Source organism: Ostrinia furnacalis, unplaced genomic scaffold (assembly GCF_004193835.3).
Source record: "Ostrinia furnacalis isolate ACB-3 unplaced genomic scaffold, ASM419383v2 OfSCF4790, whole genome shotgun sequence".
Taxonomy (NCBI): domain Eukaryota; kingdom Metazoa; phylum Arthropoda; class Insecta; order Lepidoptera; family Crambidae; genus Ostrinia; species Ostrinia furnacalis.
Window position 1 is genome coordinate 129,653 of NW_021135029.1, and position 22,222 is coordinate 151,874.

Genomic DNA, 22,222 nt, shown 5'->3' on the forward strand with positions numbered 1-22,222 from the left:
CAATGGAATGGAATGCCAATTGCCAAAGGCTTACTAAAAACAGTATTATTAGATTTAAGCTTAAACTTTAATAATCAGATGTTTCATAAGTCATCATAGATGTCGCTGTGCCCACTTAAATCTCGGTATTAATGTTTTTTCGACAAAGTATAAGCGAGCGAGAACCATTCGTACAGTATCAACATGTTCATTTAAATCCTACTTAAAAACATAACCTTCCTCTGATAATTTTTGAAGAGCCACCAACTAGAGTTTGGTGGTATAAAAGTTTAAAATATTTTGCTAGCAAATTAAGTGAGATCCATTCGCTTATTTTACATACGATCCTTGTTATCCAATATTAAAATAAAAGTCATTAATATCCAGTTAAATTGCCAGTAATATTGTGTAAACTTAGGTTAAAAGTGTCATCGATCACGTATAAAATAGTAACCAACGAAGATACGAGTATGGTTAAAAGGCATCTACCTCAGTATCATAAAGGTATTAATGTTCTGCCAACAAAGTATTAAGCTAAATTAATTAATGCCTAAATTGAATATGTTTTACAATAACCACGCATAGATGGCATTGTGCGTAGTTGAATCGCGGTGTTAAAGTTTATTCGGCAGCATTTATAACCCAATCGAGTTCACTCGACTGTAATACTCAACAGCCTACTAGCAAGGAGCACACGATGATTCTTGTGTGTTTCTTGCTAGCTTGCAATATACAGGGTGTTAGGTAAATGGGTATATGAGCCGACACTAGCCTATGTTACTATGTTAACATGGTCATATAAATGGTATGGTGAAGTCAGAAAATTGATATCTTCATTTTAATTATTTTATTTTTCATACAAAATAAATTTTATAAAATCAGCTTTGTATGAATGACTTCACCATACCATTTATATGACCATGTTAACATGGGCTAGTGTCGGCTCATATACCCATTTACCTAACACCCTGTATAGACCAAGTGACTAGGCTAAGAATAGGGTTGACGATCACGCCGAGCGCGTGCGCTGTGACGTTGTACATGCGGCCTGTCTAACTTGCCGTGGTACACTTTGTGTGGCATACCCTTCTGGACTGCACCATTGCCCCTAATGTCAACGATGTCTCCGATTTTGTACACTTTCATGTACGTGGAAAGGGGGATAGTTCCATGTGTGCGGAACCTGCGGGCGAACAGGTCCCTGGTTCCTCGGCGGTAACCTTTGGAGTTCGTCATCTTGCTGCCTTGTGATACAAAGCTCTTTCGATTAGGCCAAGAGTAATATCTGAACAAAATCTTCTAGTACTTTGCAACGTTCGAAATTTTTGAGGTGCCCCTGGCACTAAAAATTACACTATCCTTGGACTACTAAACTTGAGTTACGCCCATATTCACAAACCTGACTATGAGTCTCACAGTGCGCGTGGACGCACAGGGTGAACGAACCAATCACAGAGCTTTAATTTCACTATTTCTACAGCTCATTATGACAGTAGATATAGACTTCTTTCTTATTTCTTTCCTTGTTTTTATTTTGGCTTCGTGCTTAGTAAGAGCCTCGCGCATGGCATAGTTCGTTCCAGTTTGACTTTAGTCATAGCGTCTGTGATGTGTTTATTATTTAAATTAGTCTCTTAGACTAACTTAAAAATAACCCATTAAACGACAATTTTTGGTAGTGCCTCCGCGCCCAATGCGGTACGGCACTAAAATCTTACTCTATTACACAGTATAATCTTAATCGAGTTCACTCGACTGTAATACTCATAGGCCTACTAGTAAGAAGCACACGATGAAACTTGTGTGATTCGTGCTAGCGGGTGTAAACTAAGCCAGGATCTAAAGCCTAAGAGGAAGTAGTGTCTCAATTTGGTTGTGAATATTAGCTTTAATTTAAGTAGCTACCTTTTTGTCATAGGTGGCAGACGAGCAGACGGATCACTTGATGGTAAGCAATTGCCGCCGACTGTTGAGAAGCCAAGCATCTACAGACCCGCAACATTAGCGAAGTCACAACAACACCTCATTGGGCCTCCGGTACCCTCACTCACTCGGCGAAACACAGCGCAAGCTGCTTCACGCCGGTTTTCTGTGAGGCCGTGGTATCACTCCGGTCGAGCCGGCCCATTCGTGCCGAAGCGTGGCTCTCCCACGGAAAAAACCTAACCTGGACTTAGCTTAAGTTATGTCATGAAATATGTATCACTATAACCTCGATAGATGGCGCTGTGCGTAAGTTGAATCGCGTTAAAATTTTCTTGGCAACATTTATAACCCAGTTGAGTTTATTCGACTGTAATAGGCCTACAAGCAAGGACCACACGATGAGGATTGTGTAGTTTTATTCAGGCTTTCACAGCATACACTCTGGGTGGGAAGATAGACTTATTTCTTATTTCTTTCCTTGTTTTTATTTTGGCTTCGTGCTTAGTAAGAGCCTTGCGCATGGCATAGTTCGTGCTAGTTTGGCACTAGTCATAGCGTCTGTGATGTGTTTATTATTTAAGTTAGTCTCGTAGACTAACTTAAAAATAACCCATTAAACGACAATTTTTGGTAGTGTCATCGCGCCCAATGCGGTACGGCACTAAAATCTTACGATATTCTATCTAGATGTCGCTCTGTGTGGTTTGCACGACAGTATGTATACTCTTAATCGAGTTCACTCGACTGTAATACTCATAGGCCTACTAGTAAGAAGCACACGATGAAACTTGTGTGATTCGTGCTAGCGGGTGTAAACTAAGCCAGGATCTAAAGCCTAAGAGGAAGTAGTGTCTCAATTTGGTTGTGAATATTATCTTTAATTTAAGTAGCTACCTTTTTGTCATAGGTGGCAGACGAGCAGACGGATCACTTGATGGTAAGCAATCGCTGCCGGCTGTTGAGAAGCCAAGCATCTACAGACCCGCAACATTAGCGAAGTCACAACAACACCTCATTGGGCCTCCGGTACCCTCACTCACTCGGCGAAACACAGCGCAAGTGCTGCTTCACGCCGGTTTTCTGTGAGGCCGTGGTATCACTCCGGTCGAGCCGGCCCATTCGTGCCGAAGCGTGGCTCTCCCACGGAAAAATCCTTACCTGGGCTTAGCTTAAGTTATGTCATGAAATTTGTATCACCGCAACCTCGATAGATGGCGCTGTGCGTAAGTTGAATCGCGGTGTTAAAGTTTTCTTGGCAGCATTTATAACCCAATCGAGTTTACTCGACTGTAATAGGCTTACTAGTAAGGACCACACGATAGGGATTGTGTAGTTCGTGCTAGTTTGGCTCTAGTCATAGCGTCTGTGATGTGTTTATTACTTAAGTTAGTATAAGAAATTATGTAACTTAAAAATAACCCATTAAACGACAATTTTTGGTAGTGCCACCGCGCTCAATGCGGTACGGCACTAAAATCTTACTTTATATTATCTAGAGTAAAATTAAAGTTATTAAACCTAAGCCTACTAGTAAGAAGCACACAATGAGACTTGTGTGTTTCATACTAGCGAATCTAAACTAAACCGTCTAATATGCCAAACGAGAAAAACAATAAATCCAAACGAGATTATTAGCTTAAGAGTGATTTACGCAGAACGAAGAACTTGTTCCTTAGTTTTTGGAGGTGCCTCTTAGGTAAGTGGCACTTCATGCTAGACTGACAAGTGACAAGTCGTAGCGTCATTGATGAGATTACTAGGCTAAGTTGTTAGTACTAGTTAATAATAATCCATTAAACAACATTTTTGGTCAGTTGCAGTACAATCAGCTTCAAAAGTTCATGACACCTAAAGGTAGCCTTTCGAACTAAGCGTCACAGACGCAGCGTCTTTAGCTTTGGTCTAAAAGGTAGCCTTTCGAAGCGAGTTAGTGACTCTTAGTTNGCAGCGTTGGTGGCAGAAGACCAAAGTTATAGACTCTGCGTCTGTGACGCTTAGTTTGAAAGGCTACCTTAAAGTGGCCAAAACGTTGACAACAACCTGTCGTATTGCGAACTTTTTGGCCACTTTGAGTATCACGAACTATTTGACGCTGATCGTGCCTACCACCTTGTCCCTTAGTCGCCTTGTACGACATCCACGGGAAGAATGGGAGCGGTCCTATTCTGTTTTGCCGGAACCACACGGCTAATTCTTACTAATATTATAAATGGGAAAGTAACTCTGTCTGTCTGTCTGTCTTGCTTTCACGCTTAAACTACTGAACCTATTTTAATGAAATTTAGCATAGAGATAGTTTGAGTCCCGGGAAAGGACATGGATAGTTTTTATCCCGGTTTTTGATAACCGCGCGCGATAAAGTTTTTCTGTGACAGACAAAATCTACGCGGGCGAAGCCACGGGTGGAAAGCTAGTGATTATAATAAAGCCTGTCTGCAGGCCAAATCCTCCATTGCCTCTGGTACATTAGAGAGAGTCGTCTCCTGCAGTGGACCCTAAATACCCTAGCTAATTAAAGATTACTTATGTAAGGATATCCATTGAACGATCATTGTTATCACTTAATATGGTCATGTTCTATTAAAGCGCCATGTGTGGAGAATATTATTTCCTCTTTCACATAATGTCCTATTTGTCTACTCAGGTATGATTTTTTAGATTCATCGTTATGCCATCCTCTATCGTTTTGAAGTTTCACTGAGACATGTAAATACTCTTGTAAGGGCAAGGGCAAAGACATCCTACTTTTAGCATCGGCCATCGGCGATTTTGCGACTGTATCGATGCAGCATCGCGATTTTGCGATTTCGTAGCGCGTTTTAGCGACTGCTGTCGCTGCATCGAGCTTCCGAAAAGCGACTCAATCACTGCGTTTGACGTTTGTGCGGAATAAGTGGGAGTTCGCAGCTTCTAAAAGGCGACTACTAAATCGCCGATCACCGATGCGAAAAGCACCATGTGTTTTGGCTTTAAGTACAAGTTTTTAGAATTACCTGACCGGTACAAACGACAGCACATCAAGGTAACTACTGTGGCACACTGTCCACAGTCCGTCAGTTGACGAATGCATGCATAATGCATACAGCATGACGAACGTAAATGACAGTAGTTGTTGCAATTCACGAAGGCGAGTGAGCTTTACATGTGTGGTGGCTCGCTACTGTTCGTTTTTCAAAAGTTTTGATAGACATTACACTATCGTTATGTGCATGTACAAGTAAGGCTCACTCGCTTTCGTGAGTTTGTGGACACAGTTGGTTGTTTTTATGCAAGATGCAAGCAATCGTCAATTGACGATAGTGTGCGCATGAGCAGTTTATTTGGACAGTAGGCCTTATGGAGTTGTAACAAGTGCTATTTTGCAGTAATGTACGAGTATTACTTTGATGTGTGGTCGCCTGTACGTTCTTGGCTGAGTGGCTGGTTATCTTTTGTTTGGGTCCTCAGATTCTTCTACATCAGTCGATTTTATGGTGACAGACTTGATGTGATTGTCGTTTTCCTTTCTTTTCAGTCTGTACGCAGTGCGGTTGCGGCAGTACTCACAAAATCTTGTATTATTTTTCCGATTTAAGAGAAAGGCTTAAGTCCGATGCTTGACTCCATTCAAAGCTTGATCTTCCACTTGTGAACTGAAAAAAGATTTTTTTAAATAAGAATACTTTCCTTACAAACTTTTTAATGAAGTATTTTATTTTATTCACAATAATCGAATGAGATGTTAAGTATAGATTAGATGCACTGGCCAGGAGAGCCACACATTCAAATTATGCAGTGGGGGCGTTTGACCGTAAATATAATTTGTTTTCGTCGAGGAAACGTTTGCTAACTTCAATAGTGACGTTGTGCATACATTTTTAGCAGTGATAACACTTACCGCTAAACGAACGCCATTTTTCTTATAAGCGCCAACAATTCTATTTTCAGCCAAACGCCCCCATTAATGCATTTTTAACCGCCCTAAAAAAAGGGTGCTACATACCTGGACATATCCTGCTTCATTTCAAGATGCTAATCTGTTCATCTGTTCCATCTGTCCCATCCAATTCATTTTAAGCTGCTTTTCATTCGTAAGTGGAGCTGTGGATGAGAACTAATTTACTATAATTTCATTAATTTACTGTGGGCCAGTTTTTTATTCTAATTTTGTGACAATTACGTAGGTAATTAAGTAGGTATCATGTTATATATTTTGTTGATTACATTTTTTTTATTCACAACGAGGAAGCTCTTGGCCTGTATCACCTGATGGTAAGTGATGATCAGGCCGAAGGTGGAAGCGAGCTTCACCCGGAATCCTCAACCACGGAGGAACTGGCTATCTTACCTCTAACTGTCGGAACACAACAATGCTGTTAACATTGTTGATATGGCGACAGACTTAGGTAAGATGGTGGTAGCTAGCCAGGCGGATTTAGAACAAGCCCTACCACCGACCGAACCGAACAGAAAAATCTGCCCCCACTGTGAATCGAACCCGGGACCTCTGCGTCTGAAGCAGGTGGTCTTACCACTAGACCACAGAGGCGGTTTTTGCCATTAGTAAGTTTGACTACTTAGTTAGTCGTTATGTTAACTTCGATAAAAAAAAACTGGCCCTCAAGTTTAATGCGTCTAGATGACAATAACTTGTAACAAAATATTGGGGAATTTCTTCTCTTTAAGTTTATGTAACCTGTAAGGGGAATCCACTTTTTCGTCACATCCATAGATATTCTACCATTGTTAACTTACAATTAGTAATTACCCACATAATAATAAACACAAAACAAAATAATATCGTTTAAATTACCCAAGTTCAGCTTATCACAAACAAATAGCTCCCTTTTTATACATTTTTAATTAATTTAGAAAATTAAATACCATTTGAAATTATTGTCATTACAATTTAATTTAAAAGAAAAGTTAGTTACGAGGTGTCACAATACATGACGATGAATTTCACGTTAAAAATCATAGATGTCGCTGTGCGCAACTGAACCGCGGTAATAAGGTTTTTTTTCTCTACTTTATATGACTACAATTACTTGAGTTAAGTTACTTTTGCATGATGCATGGCGCATAGCATGCGTCATCATGATTCCTTAGTTATTGCAAGCAGAGTTTTTGGAATTCTTAATGCTTAGTTAACATTAAGAATGAAAATAATAATAAGAAAATAATTTTAAAAAGGTACTGAATATTGTTTGTGTCATTAAAACCTAGATGTTTTATGCAAATAAAATTATTTGATTTAATTTAGAACAATACTCTTTCCTAAACATAGATGTTGCATGCAGTATGACTACTGATGCTTATAGTAGCGGGTGAATGATCAATAATAATTTATTTTACAAACTTTTTGCAACGGTAACGGTAACGCAAAACTAGAACAATAATTTTGTGTCACATTTTACATTTTCACAAGTCATCTCTTTGCAGCATGCGACAAAGGTATTGGAATGATATTTTAATCAGTTTTGTAATCAGTGCATGCAACATGCGGGTGAATGATCACTAACTTATACAAAATGAAAAAAAAAAGTTAGTTACGAGGTGCCAAATCTAGACCGATGAATGTCATGGCCAAAATCATAAATGTCACTGTGCGCAACTAGATCGCAGTGATGAAAACCAGTTTACTTTATAAAGGCTTTGTTTCATTAGTTTTGTTATTTAGTACATGCAGCATGCGGCATGTGATTGATTGATTGATTACTTAAAGTTAAGTTAGCCGGTGAATGATCATTGATTTATTTTACCCTGACAGTTTTTTGAATGCTTTCCCCCGGGACCAACTTGACCTTCATTGGTTGGGTTTTTATGGCGGTCAAACTGTAGATCCTGGCTACACAGGAGTTGCAGCGGTGGGAATAGTCCCGTAATGCGGCATGATCATTATGGTAGCTGTTCATTGACTTATTAACCTCGACAAGCAGTTTTTAGAATGAATTTAGCATACCTTTTAGTACCATTAAGTATAAAAAATAACTAAATATTGCTTGTGTCATCAATCTTCTCCTAGTCACTCATTTCTTTCACAAATCATCTCTTCCAAACTTGTTTTCTGCAGCATGCAATCAAAGTGTTATAGGATGTTATCAAGCGGCATGATTACTTAATGATAGCGGGTGAATGATCATTGACTAGTTTATTAATATTTAACCTAGACAAGAAGCCTTGCTAAGAGCAACTACAAAAACTCATAGGTAGTTACGTGGTTACACATCTAAACCGACAAATTTCATGCACAAAATCATAGATGTCGCTGTGCGCAACTAGATCGCGGTGATGAAGTTTCTCCAGTTTAGTTTATAAAGGCTTTGTTTCATCAGTTTTGTAATTAGTGCATGCAGCATGCGGCATGATCACTTATGTTAAGGTAGCCGGTGAATGATCATTGACTCATTTTACCCTAAGTTTTTGGAATGCTACTTGGCTATGCTTTGTAGCATTAAGAATAAAAAAATAACTAAATAATATTTTTTGTGTCATCAATCGTCTCCTCGTCACTCATTTCTTTCACAAATCATTTCTTCCAATGCATTCTGCAGCATGCAATCAAAGTGTTATAGGATGTTATCAAGCGGCATGATCACTTAATGATAGCGGTTGAATGATCATTGACTTATTAATATTTACCTCGACAAGCAGTTTTTGGAATACTTCTAAGCCTTGCTAAGTAGCAACTACAAAAACTCATTTTATAGTTAGTTACGTGGTTACACATCTAGACCGACAAATTTCATGCTCAAAATCATAGATGTCGCTGTGCGCAACTGAATCGCGGTGATAAAGTTTCTTTAGTTTACTTTATAAAGGCTTTGTTTCATCTGTTTTGTAATCAGCACACGCATACTGCATGCGGCATGAATATTTGTTGGTAGAGGGTGAATGTTCATTGACTCGACAAGCAATGAAATTTTTGGAATGCTACTAAGCTATGCTTTGTAGCATTAAGAATATTATTAACTAAATTTTGTTTGTGTCATGACACTAAAACAATTTTGTGTAAAATTCTGCATTTTCACAAGTCATCTCATCTAAAATAGCTTCTGCAGCATGCGATCAAGGTATTAGGATGACATGTGACTAAGCTTCATAGAGAGCAATCACATAACATTTAATTTTACGAGTTATCACCAAAAAATTAAAAACTTATTTGAAATTCTTTTCATCACATTTTTTTTTCAAAAAACTTAGTTACGAGGTGCCAAATCTAGACCGACAAATTTCATGCACAAAATCACAGATGTCGCTGTGCGCAACTAGATCGCGGTGATGAAGTTTCTCCAGTTTACTTTATAAAGGCTTTGTTTCATCAGTTTTGTAATCGGTGCATGCAGCATGCGGCATGATCACTTATGTTAAGGTAGCCGGTGAATGATCATTGACTCATCTTACCCTAAATTTTTGGAATGCTACTTAGCTATGCTTGGTAGCATTAAGAATTAAAAAAATGTGTCATTAACATAAACATTTGTATCGGATCATAAGAGTGTTGACATTGAAAATTGCGATGATACGGTGCTCACTACTAATTCTGTAATACATTACTATTTTATGTTTCCCATTTTGTAAGCTTTGTACTTATTTCTTGTAAGTAATTTTTCTCGGTTATTTACTGCTTGATGTATCCTACTTTATAAATTGAATAGAAACAGGATGGGTACCAGCATTTTTTAAAGCGATCCTAAGTTAAAAACTTTAATAACATGTGCCTATTATTAAAGTCTTTAAATGTTACTCAATATTTCTTATTTTGTAGCTGAAATATAAAACAAAAGGTGGGAATGAGGATTTGAAGATTCACAGTTTTTAAAAGTGCTCTTAAGCTAAAAGCTCTTATTATAAAGCATTATTGTTATCCTAGTAAATAAGTTTCCCAATTTGTGACCTTGTAGGTGTACATAAATATGCTTAAGTTTAGCTTATAGGTGTAACAACAATTTCATAAAAGACCACACAAATACGTTTACAAAGAAAAGTAACGGCCATATTAAAACAATTGAAGTTTCAAAGTACAAAATTGATTCAACAGATGGCGCTGTTCTGACTTGAATCGAGATGGTGAAGTTTTCACAGACGCGTATTAATAGCCCGTGGCTTTTAAATTCTATAATATTATGTAATATGCATTTAATAATGTATCCTAGTTGATAAGTCCTATTGTTATTTCAGCTTAGCTGAAATGTATAGTCCACAAGTCAGTTTTTGAAAGTGCTCCTAAGCTAAAAGCAGGGCACAAAAAATTAGCACATCAAACCTTACACCAAGGTCGTAAGGTGCATATTTCAATTGAAGTTTTTGTAGACGTGTACCAATAGCGTGTGGCTTGTTAATTATTTGCTACTACATAATTTTTCCTAGTTTATAAGTTGAATAATATTTCAGATTAGCTGAAATTTAAATAGAAGGTTGGGAATGAATTTTTGATAGTGGTTTTAATCTCATGTTTATAGGGCACCAAAAATCTATTCACTGCTTTTCGGTCAACTATAGCGCCATCTATAATTCTAAAGTACCTATTATTGTTATCTTAGTAAATAAGTTTGCATAGTTTTTAGCCTTGTAGGTGTACTTAATTACGTTAAAGTTTAGCTTATAGGCGTAACAACCATTTCATACAATACCACACAAATATATTTACAAAGAAAAGGAACGGCAATTTTAAAACAATTGAAGTGTATGATAATAATTATATTCTAGTCTGTAAATTGTAAATTTCAGCATAGCTGAAATATAAAACATGATGTGAATGAGGATTTGAAGATTCAAAGTTTTTGAAAGTGCTCCTAAGCTAAAAGCTGAAGCTGACTGTACCATCTATTCTAAAGTATTATGGTTATCCTAGTAAATAAGTTTGCGCAGTTTGTAGCCTTGTAGGTGTTACTTAATTAATTATGCTTAAGTTTAGCTTATAGGTGTGACAACAATTACATAAAAGACCGTCACAGAAATGCATTTGTTGTTGCAATTCACGAAGGCAAGTGAGCTTTACATGTGTGGTGGCTCGCTACTGATCGTTTTCAAAAGCTTTGACAGACACTACACTACCGTTATGTGCATGTACACCTACACACACACAAGTAAATCTCACTTGCCTTTGTGAGTTGCAAGAACTATACAAGCAAAAGTCACTACAATTTTAAAACATTAAGGTACAAAACTGATTCAACAGATGTCGCTGTGCTGACTTGAATCGCGATGGTAAAGTTTTCACAGACGCTTATTAATAGCCCGTGGTTATTAAAGTATAAATAATAATATCCTAGGGAATAAGGATTTGAAGTTTCACAGTTTTTGAAAGTGTTCCTAAGCTAAAAGCTTAAAGGGCACAAAAATAATCACATCATACCTTAAGGTGCATATTTCAAGTGAAAAATTACGCACGCAAATTAATATGTCGTCTCAAAGCAATGAAAAATGCACTTTATTCCCTTGGCATACAACCTTATGAATAAGTTCCATCTTTTTAGGCCAGTAATTAGACAATCGACAACAATATTATTAAACAAATTTTGTTCATTGCATTTCAGTTAACTATCGCGCCATCTTTAATTCTAAAGTAATATTGTTATCCGAGTGAGTTGCAAGAACTATAAAATCCAAAGTCATTATTGTTTNTTCTCTAAGATAAACTGCAGGGTCTGATGATGTAGCTGGAATGTGGCCATAGAAATAGGCTAGTTTCTTTAAAAAAGACTTTTGGTCCGTCAATTTTACAATTTCAAAAAATATTGGACACAGGATATTTTTATTTTTCAATTAAACAAGTAATTACGAAGATAATGATGCGATGAAATTCCGCGTGACGACACAAATCGCCACATTTTTAAGCATGCCTTGACGTCATGTGCCTCATCTTCTAAACTTTGGTGCGCTTCATCTCTTTAAATTTTCATAAGTTTAAAAAAGTGAAAAATACATTTAGAGTTTTTTTTTTGGTAAGTTCACCGACTGTCTTATTCAAACTCTTGCTACTTTCTTGCTTTATCCACGAAACATCCCTATTCTTCGAAATTATTACGATCTACAAACGGAAAATCTCTGCTACTACGCCGCAGTAAATTCCCCATCATAAATAAAAAGATTTTTTTTTAAAACAAGCTCTTGTATGCTAATAATTTTGGTTTCATGACATGCTCCTAAAATTCATCACCTTATACGAGGATTTCAGTTTTTATCTCCTAAAATCTAATTCTAATAAGTATGAAAAATATAAATTGTTTTCTTCACGTAAATCGATTAAGTTACAGATTCTGACTAGCTCCTAATTTGGATACTGATTGCAAAGGCCTAGTAAATAAATAACGTAATAATTTTTCTACTTGTATTTATCTAGTGCAGTTGTTTTGGAGTCAATTATAGTTTTTTTACACTAATAGATTCTATTCAGGTAGAAAATAGCGTCTGAGCGCGTCATAATTCAATTGTATTGTCTGACTGCACGTACTCTATGAACAATTCTGACATAAAATCTATTGTCGAACAAAAGCTGGGGTGCACCATCTTACTTCAACTTTGACAAGCGTCAAAAGTCTGTCTAACTCCATACAAAAAACACCGGTTATCGCCAAAGCTACGGTCAAAGTTAGGTCACGTCAGGTGGTGCAACTTAGCCAAAGAAAAAATTCATTTTGATCGCTAATGTCAGTTTGTAGCGAGTGACACAACCTCCCCGTCTGAAGGCCAGCGGCCGACTGCCGCCCGCACCCCGTATTGTTTTAAAACATTCAAGTTTCAAAGTACGAAATTGATTCAATAGATGTCGCTGTGCTGACTTGAATCGCGATGGTAAAGTTTTCACAGACTTGTATTAAGCCCGTGGCTATTGAAGTCTATTATAATATTTCAGCATAGCTGAAAATACAGAGGAATGAGGAGTCAAATCCTCGAAAGTTTTTGAAAGTGTTCCTAAGCTAAAAGCTTAAAGGGCACAAAAATAAGACATCAAACCTTATACCAGGGTCGTAAGGTGCATATTTTAAATGAAAAATTACGCACGTATTTTAATATGTCGTCTCAAAGCAATGAAAAATGCACTTTATTCCCTTGGCATACAGCCTTATGAATAAGTTTTATCTTTAGGCCAGTAATTATTATTAAGCTAGTGATTAGCAGTGGGCATATTTAGGCAATCGACAACAATATTATTAAACAAATTTTGTTCATTGCATTTCAGTTAACTATCGCGCCATCTATAATTCTAAAGTATTATTGTTATCCGAGTGAGTTGCAAGAACTATACAATCCAAAGTCACTATTGTTTTAAAACATTCAAGTTTCAAAGTACGAAATTGATTCAATAGATGTCGCTGTGCTGACTTGAATCGCGATGGTAAAGTTTTCACAGACTTGTATTAAGCCCGTGGCTATTGAAATCTATTATAATATTTCAGCATAGCTGAAAATACAGAGGAATGAGGAGTCAAATCCTCGAAACTTTTTGAAAGTGTTCCTAAGCTAAAAGCTTAAAGGGCACAAAAATAATCACATCATACCTTATACCAAGGTCGTAAGGTGCACATTTCAAGTGAAAAATTGCGCAGAATAATATGTCGCCTTGAGGCAATGTAATGTGCACTTTATTCCCTTGGCATACGGCCTTATGAATAAGTTCCATCTTTTTAGGTCAGTAATTATCATTAAGCTTATGATTAGCAGTGGCCTTATTTAAACAACTGACAACAATTTAAGTTATAAACAAATTATGCTCCTAAAGTACTTTGTTATCCGAGTGAATAAGTTTTCCCAGTTTTTAGCCCAGTTAGTAGGGGTACTTAATTAAGTGTAATTTTAGCTTTTTTGTGTGATAGAAGGCAGCCGAGCAGACGGATCACCTGATGGTAAGCAATTGCCACCGCCCATGGGTGTATAGGGGACGTACCAGTGAAGTCACAAGTGCGCTGCCAACCTTTTAACTCCCATTCCCCCTATTGGGCCTCCGGTACCCTCACTCACTCGGCGAAACACAGCGCAAGCTGCTTCACGCCGGTTTTCTGTGAGGCCGTGGTATCACTCCGGTCGAGCCGGCCCATTCGTGCCGAAGCGTGGCTCTCCCACGGATAATGCTTAAGTTTACAGGCGTTACAATCATTACATAAAAGACCGTCCCAAAAATACATTTACAAAGAAAAGTAACGGCTATTTTAAAACAATTGAAAATTGTCACAAAGTACAAAATTGATTCAACAGAATATGTCCCTGTGCTGACTTGAATCGCGATGGTAAAGTTTTTACAGACGCGTATTAATAGCCCGTGGCTATTGAAGTCTATTATAATATTTCAGCATAGCTGAAAATACATAGGGGGAATGATGATTCAAATCCTCGAACATTTTTGAAAGTGTTCCTAAGCTAAAAGGGCACAAAAATAAGACATCAAACCTTATACCAGGGTAATATTTCAAGTGCAAATTTACGCACGCAAATTAGTATGGCGTCTCAAAGCAATGAAAAATACACTTTATTCCCAAGGTCTAGAAACTTATAAATAAGTTCAATTTTTAAGACAAGTTATTGTCTTTATTACCACAAGGTGACAATTGACAAATAAATGTCTAAGGATCCATTCCCACGGCAATCCGTTTTTTCAGCTTAGCTGAATAAAACAGAATGGGAATAGGTTTATAATCTAAGCTATTTGTATAATATAATTAAGTTAATTTTAATTATGTGATATTTATCTAGTCCTTATATTGTGATATTATTAAATAAGTTATTATATTTATAATAATTATGTATACACGATTTAACAGTTTTCATATTACTTATCAGTTTTTTCTTATCATTTATATTTTACGTTACGTTACTCATACTTTTTGGAGGTGCTGCCGCCAAAAGGCAAGGCAGCACCAGAAATACGATTAAAATAACCATGACAAACTAATTATTCATAATTAGATATATTTACATACCTACCTATACTTAACGCCCGCCACTTGGAACGTTGCACGTTGTAGCATAACATGACTACTTAACTACCTATTTACATCCAATTACAACCGAATTAGGTACAACAATAATATTGGCAATCGTTTCATTAAAATTAAACGACTTAAATTTTTATATTATTATAATAAGTTATTATAATAAGGACTAACGGAGTTCACATTTTATAATAACCATTACATACTAAATACGATTATAATAACCATTACATACTAAATTCTATTAATAATTGATATAATTTTACATACCTACCTACACTTAACGCCCGCCGCTACATTTAAATTCATAATTATGTACATAATAGGGTCCGTTCCCACTAGGGTTTGTACCCGGGTAGTCCCGGAACCGAAAGAACCGGGAAAACCCGGGTTTTTTCGACAGCTTAAGAACCGGGTCAAGAAAATTCAAAACCCGGTTCTTCCGGTTCTTTCGGGTTTTGCATAGTTATCTAAAAATCTGTTATAGTATTAGGCATGAGTCGTAACAAGAAAATTGCGAACGTTTAGAGAACCTAAAGATATCAGATTAGCTACTAATAAAGATTACTTATTGTACTTTTTTTTTTTTTTTTGTGAGATATGTAAATATTTTAAGCATTTTTCTTATGTAACCGTAAACACCTGAAAATTCACCTTGCTTGTCCAACACATGGTTATTAATACAGGGTGATTTTGTTATCGGTGTCCAATTTTTTTAAAATATGAAGCTCTATAGAACAATTTTACAATACAACTTTATCTTGATTTTTTTAATCGCGGTATTTTTTGCGAAAAATCTTAATTTTTAAATGTTTAGGCTTATTTTCGCGTACCACTTAAGGTTTGCAGTTAACCTATTTTTCTATGAACGAAGCAAATAATATCCATTTGAACCAATTTTGAAACCGCACGCAGCGGATAAAAATAATTAAATATGAAAAAAACTTATTGTTTTCTTTACGTAAATTGATTAAGTTACTGACCCTGAGTAGCTCCTAAAAATTTGGATACTGATTGCAAAATCACTCTGTATAATAACGTATCTAAGAACACATTTACAATAATTGAAAAGAAGTTTAACATTGTCTCATCATATCCCTAATGCTAGGAACTACAAATAAATATACACAGGGCAGGTATGTAGGTAGGTACACCGTCGTAGACTGCATCTCACTTAACATCAGGTGTGATTGCGGTCAAATACCTGCCTTGTTTTGCTTAAAAGAAAAAGGCCCACAATAATGGAAAAACTTACGATACACAGACCAATCACGGCGGTCTTGAGGTGGTGCAGCGCGTGCGGCGGCAGGAAGGCGGTGCGGAAGAAGTGCTCCTTCTCGAAGGTGGTGGCGTGCACGAAGTAGCACACCTGGCGCTCGCAGCGGTCGTTCTCGAAGTCGCGGCAGAAGCGGTACACGCCCTTGAGCTGGTCCTTGTCGAGCTCGTGCGCGTAGATGCAGGCGGCGCCGCGCGCGCACGTGCCGCGCACCCAGTCCTTGCACATGGCGGCGGCGGGCTTGCGGCGCGCCGGCGCGCTCGTACTCCTCGTCCCGCTTCAGCGTGAGCGGGCACGCGGGAGGCGAGTCCGGAGGCAGCGGCGGTTGCACCACGGAAGTTCTTTTTTTTTCGTTCGCTTCGGATATTTGAATTTGATCTTCTTCAAATTTGGACTTAAGATATTTTTTCATGTGTTTAAAATTTGGCGAAGGTCGGAAGTTGATGGTGTCGTCGATGTGGTGTTTTTCTTTGCAATTGCCTGTCGATTAAATGAAATTTGATAAAATATTGTTAGTGTTCTTTCAATAACATTGTTGATCGTTTTAATCCATCCGTTGGTGATCTCATCAGAAATGATAACCATTTTAATTTCGCACAGCGCCCACAAATAATTCGCAAAAGCACTCGTCCACATATCAGGTTTTTTTTTATTTTAATAAAAAAATATTTTATTAGGTTTTACGGTCATTGCTTTAAATTTTCTTGCGGGGAACATAATCAAATTGATTTATAGTTCAAACAATTTTTCAAGTTTCTTTATATTATGTATGATTACATTTTTACAAACATGGTTCAAACTTTCCCTCAATATTATTATTATATTGTTAATTGTATCTTGCACTATATAGATCTATTGTTGATTTTTATTCTATTGTAGAGTCGGAAATGTGATTATTATTAATGTGACTGACTACCAAATATTAATTTGAATCGAATCATACATTGGTTGTTATTTATTTTGTGATAAATAACTTAGCTTGCATTTATCGTTTAATTTGAATTAGTAACGTTTCCCAACATTTCATTATACAGGGTGGCCCAGAAGAAAATTTACTTAATTTACTTTTGAAAATTCAAGGAAACGAAAACTGTACATTTTTATAGAACTTTAACTATTGCAATTTAAAGAAAATTTAATGCAATTTATTTATGTGTATATTTCACTGTGGAAACTTAATTGGTTTATGTGTTTTCTTACTGTACCTAAGTTAAATTATATTGTAACTATATGTTTCCCAAAAATAAATAAATAAATAATTTTTTAACGTTTATTAAATTACATCGCCCAGGAGATTTCCTTGAACTTTTTAGAAGTTGATTTTTTAAATAACTAATAATTTACTGTTTTCGAGAAAAATATATATCGTTAAGTTGGATGAAAAAGACTGATTGTTGTACCTCAATTGAAAACTAATTATTTTGCTTTTTAAGAAGATTTTAGAATTTGATTTTTTAAGTGTTTTATTTTATTTTTGGGAGTAAAATTTAGTAAAAATAGAAAAATATTGTAAATCATGTTTGTTGATTATTCCTAGTCTATTCAAAGAAGTGTTATTTTCATAGAAAAATCATAATCAAAATATTTTTTTTTTTTTGGAACCGAAAGAACCGAAAAAACCGGGGCTCCCGGTTCTTATAACCACCAGACCCGAAAAACCCGGTTCCTCAAACCAGAACCGATTCTGCATTCCCTAGTTCCCACAGCCATCCGGTTTTGCGAGATCCAGTAATGTAATCGGTTTTTTGCAGGACACTGCAAACTAGTTGTTCGTGTGACCATTAATTAATTACTATTAAAAGAAGTATACTACTAAACGGGATCCTGCAAAAAACGGGATGTCCCGGAAGAAACAATGCCTTAAGTAATAAGGAAAGTCCTAGTTTATAAGTTAATCGTTATTTCAGCTTAACTGAAATATAAAACAAGATGGGAATGAGAGTTTTTGAGTGGTCATACTCATAAGCTTTATACCTATTGGACACAAATAACTTTAAACTCACATAAATAAATAAGCACAAACCTTACTTATACCAAGGCCGTAAGGTGCATTTCAATTAAAAAAATGCCCATGGATATTTTTCAGTGCCACCCACTCTGAGCTCAAAAGCAAGCGGCACTTTCAAAAATACAACGATCGTATAGACAAACTAGGCCGGTTTGACCTTCCTAGTAATGTCTTGGACGAATCATATTCGTCTTGGTAGTACAAGCACAAGATTGCTGACTAAAGTCTTCGGAAGGTTATATTTGCGGGGAAAAAAACATTATCACCGCGTTGTAACGGAGCACAGCGCCATCTATGTATCATGAACGCAGACAAAAACTAAATGACTTGGGAAACTTTGCCGTTATAGTAAGAGTTGACAACAGATGGCGTTGTACGTAATTGCATCGCGGTGATAAAATTGCTCCAGTGGTGTATTTAGGTCACATACACTTTATGCTCGTCACTAGTTATCTAAGAATATTATAATTTAAGGTAATATGTATCATATAGTTAAGTTAGTTTTTAAGTATGTGATATTTATCTAGTCCTTATATTGTGATATTATTAAATAAGTTATTATATTTATAATTTTATATTATTACTTATCATCATTTTTGAAGGTGCTGCCGCCGAAAGGAAAGGCAGTGCCAAAAAATACGATTATACAGGGTGGAATTTTGTAATGCCACCTGAAGGGATCATAATAGTTAAGTCAGTTTTTAAGTATGTGATGTTTATCTAGTCCTTACATTGTGATATTATTAAATAAGTTATTATATTTAGGTATAATAAGTCATACGACTAACGGAGTCAAAACTTTTTGGAGGTGCTGCCGCTGAAAGGTTATAATTATAATCGTATTTCTGGTGCTGCCCTCACCAGAAATACGATTATATAACCATTAAATACTAAATTCTATTAATAATTGAAATATTTATATTTTATTTATTTTTATTTTTCTTTATTCAGAAAACCACAGCTCTTTATAATAATAATACAAACCTACCTACACTTTACGCCCGCCACTACATTTAAATTCATAATTATGTACATAATAGGGTCCGTTCCCACAGCCATCCGGTTTTGCAAGATCCAGTAATGAAATCGGTTTTTTGCAGGACACTGCAAACTGGTTGTTCGTGTGACCATTAATTAATTAATATTAAAAGAAGTATACTACTAAACGGGATCCTGCAAAAATCGGGATGTCCCCGAAGGAACAATGCCTTAAGTAATAAGGAAAGTCCTAGTTTATAAGTTGAATCGTTATTTCAGCTTAACTGAAATATAAAACAAGATGGGAATGAGAGTTTTTGATTGGTCATACTCATAAGCTTTATACCTATTGGACACAAAGAACTTTACACTCACATAAATAAATAAGCACAAACCTTACATACCAAGGCCGTAAGGTGCATTTCAAATAAAAAATGCCATGGATATTTTCCAGCGCCACCCGCTCTGAGCTCAAAAGCAAGCGGCACTTTCAAAAATACAACGATCGTATAGACAAACTAGGCCGGTTTGACCTTCCTAGTAATGTCTTGGACGAATCATATTCGTCTTGGTAGTACAAGCACAAGATTGCCGATTAAAGTCTTCGGAAGGTTATATTTGCTGGGAAAAAAACATTATCACCGCGATGTAACGGAGCACAGCGCCATCTATGTATCATGAAAGTAGACAAAAACTTAATGACTTGGGAAACTTTGCCGTTTTAGTAAGAGTTGACAACAGATGGCGTTGTACGTTATTGCATCGCGGTGATTAAATTGCTCCAGTGGCGTATTTAGGTCACATACACTTTATGCTCGTCACTAGTTATTTAAGAATATTATAATTTAAGGTAATATGTATCATATAGTTAAGTTAGTTTTTAAGTACCTATGTGATATTTATCTAGTCCTTATATTGTGATATTATTAAATAAGTTATTATAATTTTATATTCATTCATTCATCAACACTTTTTGGAGGTGCTGCCGCCGAAAGGCATGGCAGCACCAGAAATACGATTATAATAACCATTACATACTAATTATTTCTATTCATAATTGTATATGGATATAACATATACATTATAATATAGTTATATGGACAGTTTTTGTAGGTGATGCCTAGCCAAAAACAAAGCAGCGCTAAAAGTACGATTTTAAAAACAATCATCCATCTATTAATTGGAACTCACTATCGTAAAACTTTCACTATTTAATTCTGCACAACGACATCTATGTATTATGAAAGTAGACATAAACTAAATGACTTTGGAAACTTTGCCGTTTTAGTAAGAGTTGACAACAGAAATGGCGTTGTACGTAATTAAATCGCGTTGATAAAAGTGACATATTTAGCTTACATTGTGTCTGCCATCATAGAATATACAATATAACAGTTATATAAAAGTTTTTGTAGGTGCTGCCTAGCCAAAAGCACAGCAGCGCTAAAAATACGAGTTAAAAATCTAACCAAAATAAAATTTCATTCTTTAAGGTAATTGTTATATTGGCTGCTGCGATACAAGCTTTTTTATTATTAGTGCAGAGACCGCCAATAAAATTCTACATGAGTGAAATATTTTAAAAATAAATATGTACATACTTTTTTATTTTATCTACTATACAGTGTGTCCGGGCATGTAGTGATCAAACTTTAAAGGCGTAATCTATGGATAATTTTATCGATGAAAATACTTCAAAGNATTTTGTAAATATGCCACATAGATTTTTTTTTATATTTTTCTGATAACCAGCATAACTTGCCTCAACACCCAGTTCCGGCTTGACGTTACATTACGGGACACCCTGTATATATATAGATTATTTTTCAAGATAAATGCTGAGCGGGTTTGTTTTTTGTTTTTCTTGTTGTATTTTTTTCTATATGTGTCAATAAAGTTATTTCTATTTCTATATTAACAATCAATTTTCTTTTATTCATTTAATTTAAAATTACATGCCATTAGGTACTTTTTGTGGCAGACTTATGGCTTAAAAGCCCATAATTTCGAGGTTAATGCAGTATTAGCTTTTAAAAGTCAAGGGTACACCTACATTAATATTCGAGTTAAACTATCTATTGAATTTGAATTAACATTCATAAATAATGTTTTTAACATAGGTGAAAATTATCGGCCTCAGGGGTCAGAGGTTTGATTCCTGAGTGAAGCCTAGAATAACATAGAGTCATTGATCTTAAACAATTACCATACCTAAAAGTGTTTTTTAAAAGCCTACTTGCAAAAATAAAATGAGTTTTCATACTAAGTATAACAAGAACGATATTTATTCGTGCTCAGGGTACAGAGGACACGTCTAGGCAATCCTCAGTCGAAAAAAGTGATAATGATTTTTTTTATGTCTCACCTAGGAATAATTGAACTTGGGTCTCGGGTGGAGAGACATCAACCACTCAACCACAGGGGTCTGTAGTATCATTACATTAGTCAATTAAACACAAAAAATTACACAAAAAATAGGGAAGTCATAACATTAGCTGTTATTGTGACGTTTTGTTTTAATTAACTGAAGATGGCTTAAAATATCTCAGAAAACTTTACTAAAACAGATTTCTAAAGAATTCAGAAATTCAGCCGATTAACAAAATTAACTCTTGTTTAAAATTAAGTCTTGTGGTAAATAAAATAAAATATTACTAACCTTTAAAAAATAAACTTATTAAAACTAAAACATCACCAAAAAGTTCTCATATAACTATCATTGTCACTTAAAAAAACACTGTCACTTCGAATTTCAAATAATAAAAATTTAAAACGTTCGATATTTAAAATTCAAAGATTCAAATCCCGCGCCGCGACCGCTCGCCAAAGTCTAAGCGCTCACTGACTGACGAAATAGTTCTAACAAACCATGCACTTAGTTTAGGGCGCGTGTTCACTGCAAGCGGAGATTGAGCTACGCGATAACGGGACTATTCTCACCTCTTCTTCATTTTATTTTTAATGGACCTTATGGCATTGAATAACGTCCATTGGCCGTAGACAGGGTGCCCTAAAAAGAGTGGGCCAAACTTAAGATAATAGACTAATGCAAAACCATCTACAAAAACATTTTTTTTTTAAAGTATCACCATTTCAGTTACTTTATTTATGTTTTTTAGACATTTTTGCAACTCCTGTGTAGCC

General features: G+C 35.9%; 1 protein-coding gene and 1 pseudogene across 2 annotated transcripts in view; both read right to left on the reverse strand.

Moving 5' to 3' along the window:
* Positions 1-880: 880 nt before the first annotated feature.
* Positions 881-1,697, reverse strand: LOC114360015 (60S ribosomal protein L21 pseudogene; annotated as a pseudogene).
* Positions 1,698-5,077: 3,380 nt separating this feature from the next.
* LOC114360014 (zinc finger CCCH domain-containing protein 10-like) overlaps positions 5,078-22,222 on the reverse strand; it is a 29,044-nt gene continuing 11,899 nt past the window's right edge. The window contains exons 2-4 of one of the 2 annotated variants that reach the window (XM_028314565.1): positions 16,072-16,572; positions 5,888-5,985; positions 5,078-5,537 (exon numbers count right to left, since the gene is read on the reverse strand). In XM_028314565.1, coding sequence (XP_028170366.1) covers positions 5,953-5,985; positions 16,072-16,320 — 282 coding nt within the window. In that variant the 5' untranslated portion in view covers positions 16,321-16,572 and the 3' untranslated portion in view covers positions 5,078-5,537; positions 5,888-5,952. Of the gene's footprint in view, positions 5,538-5,887; positions 5,986-15,392; positions 16,573-22,222 lie in introns of those variants that run through there. The other variant, XM_028314564.1, reaches the window with a different exon arrangement.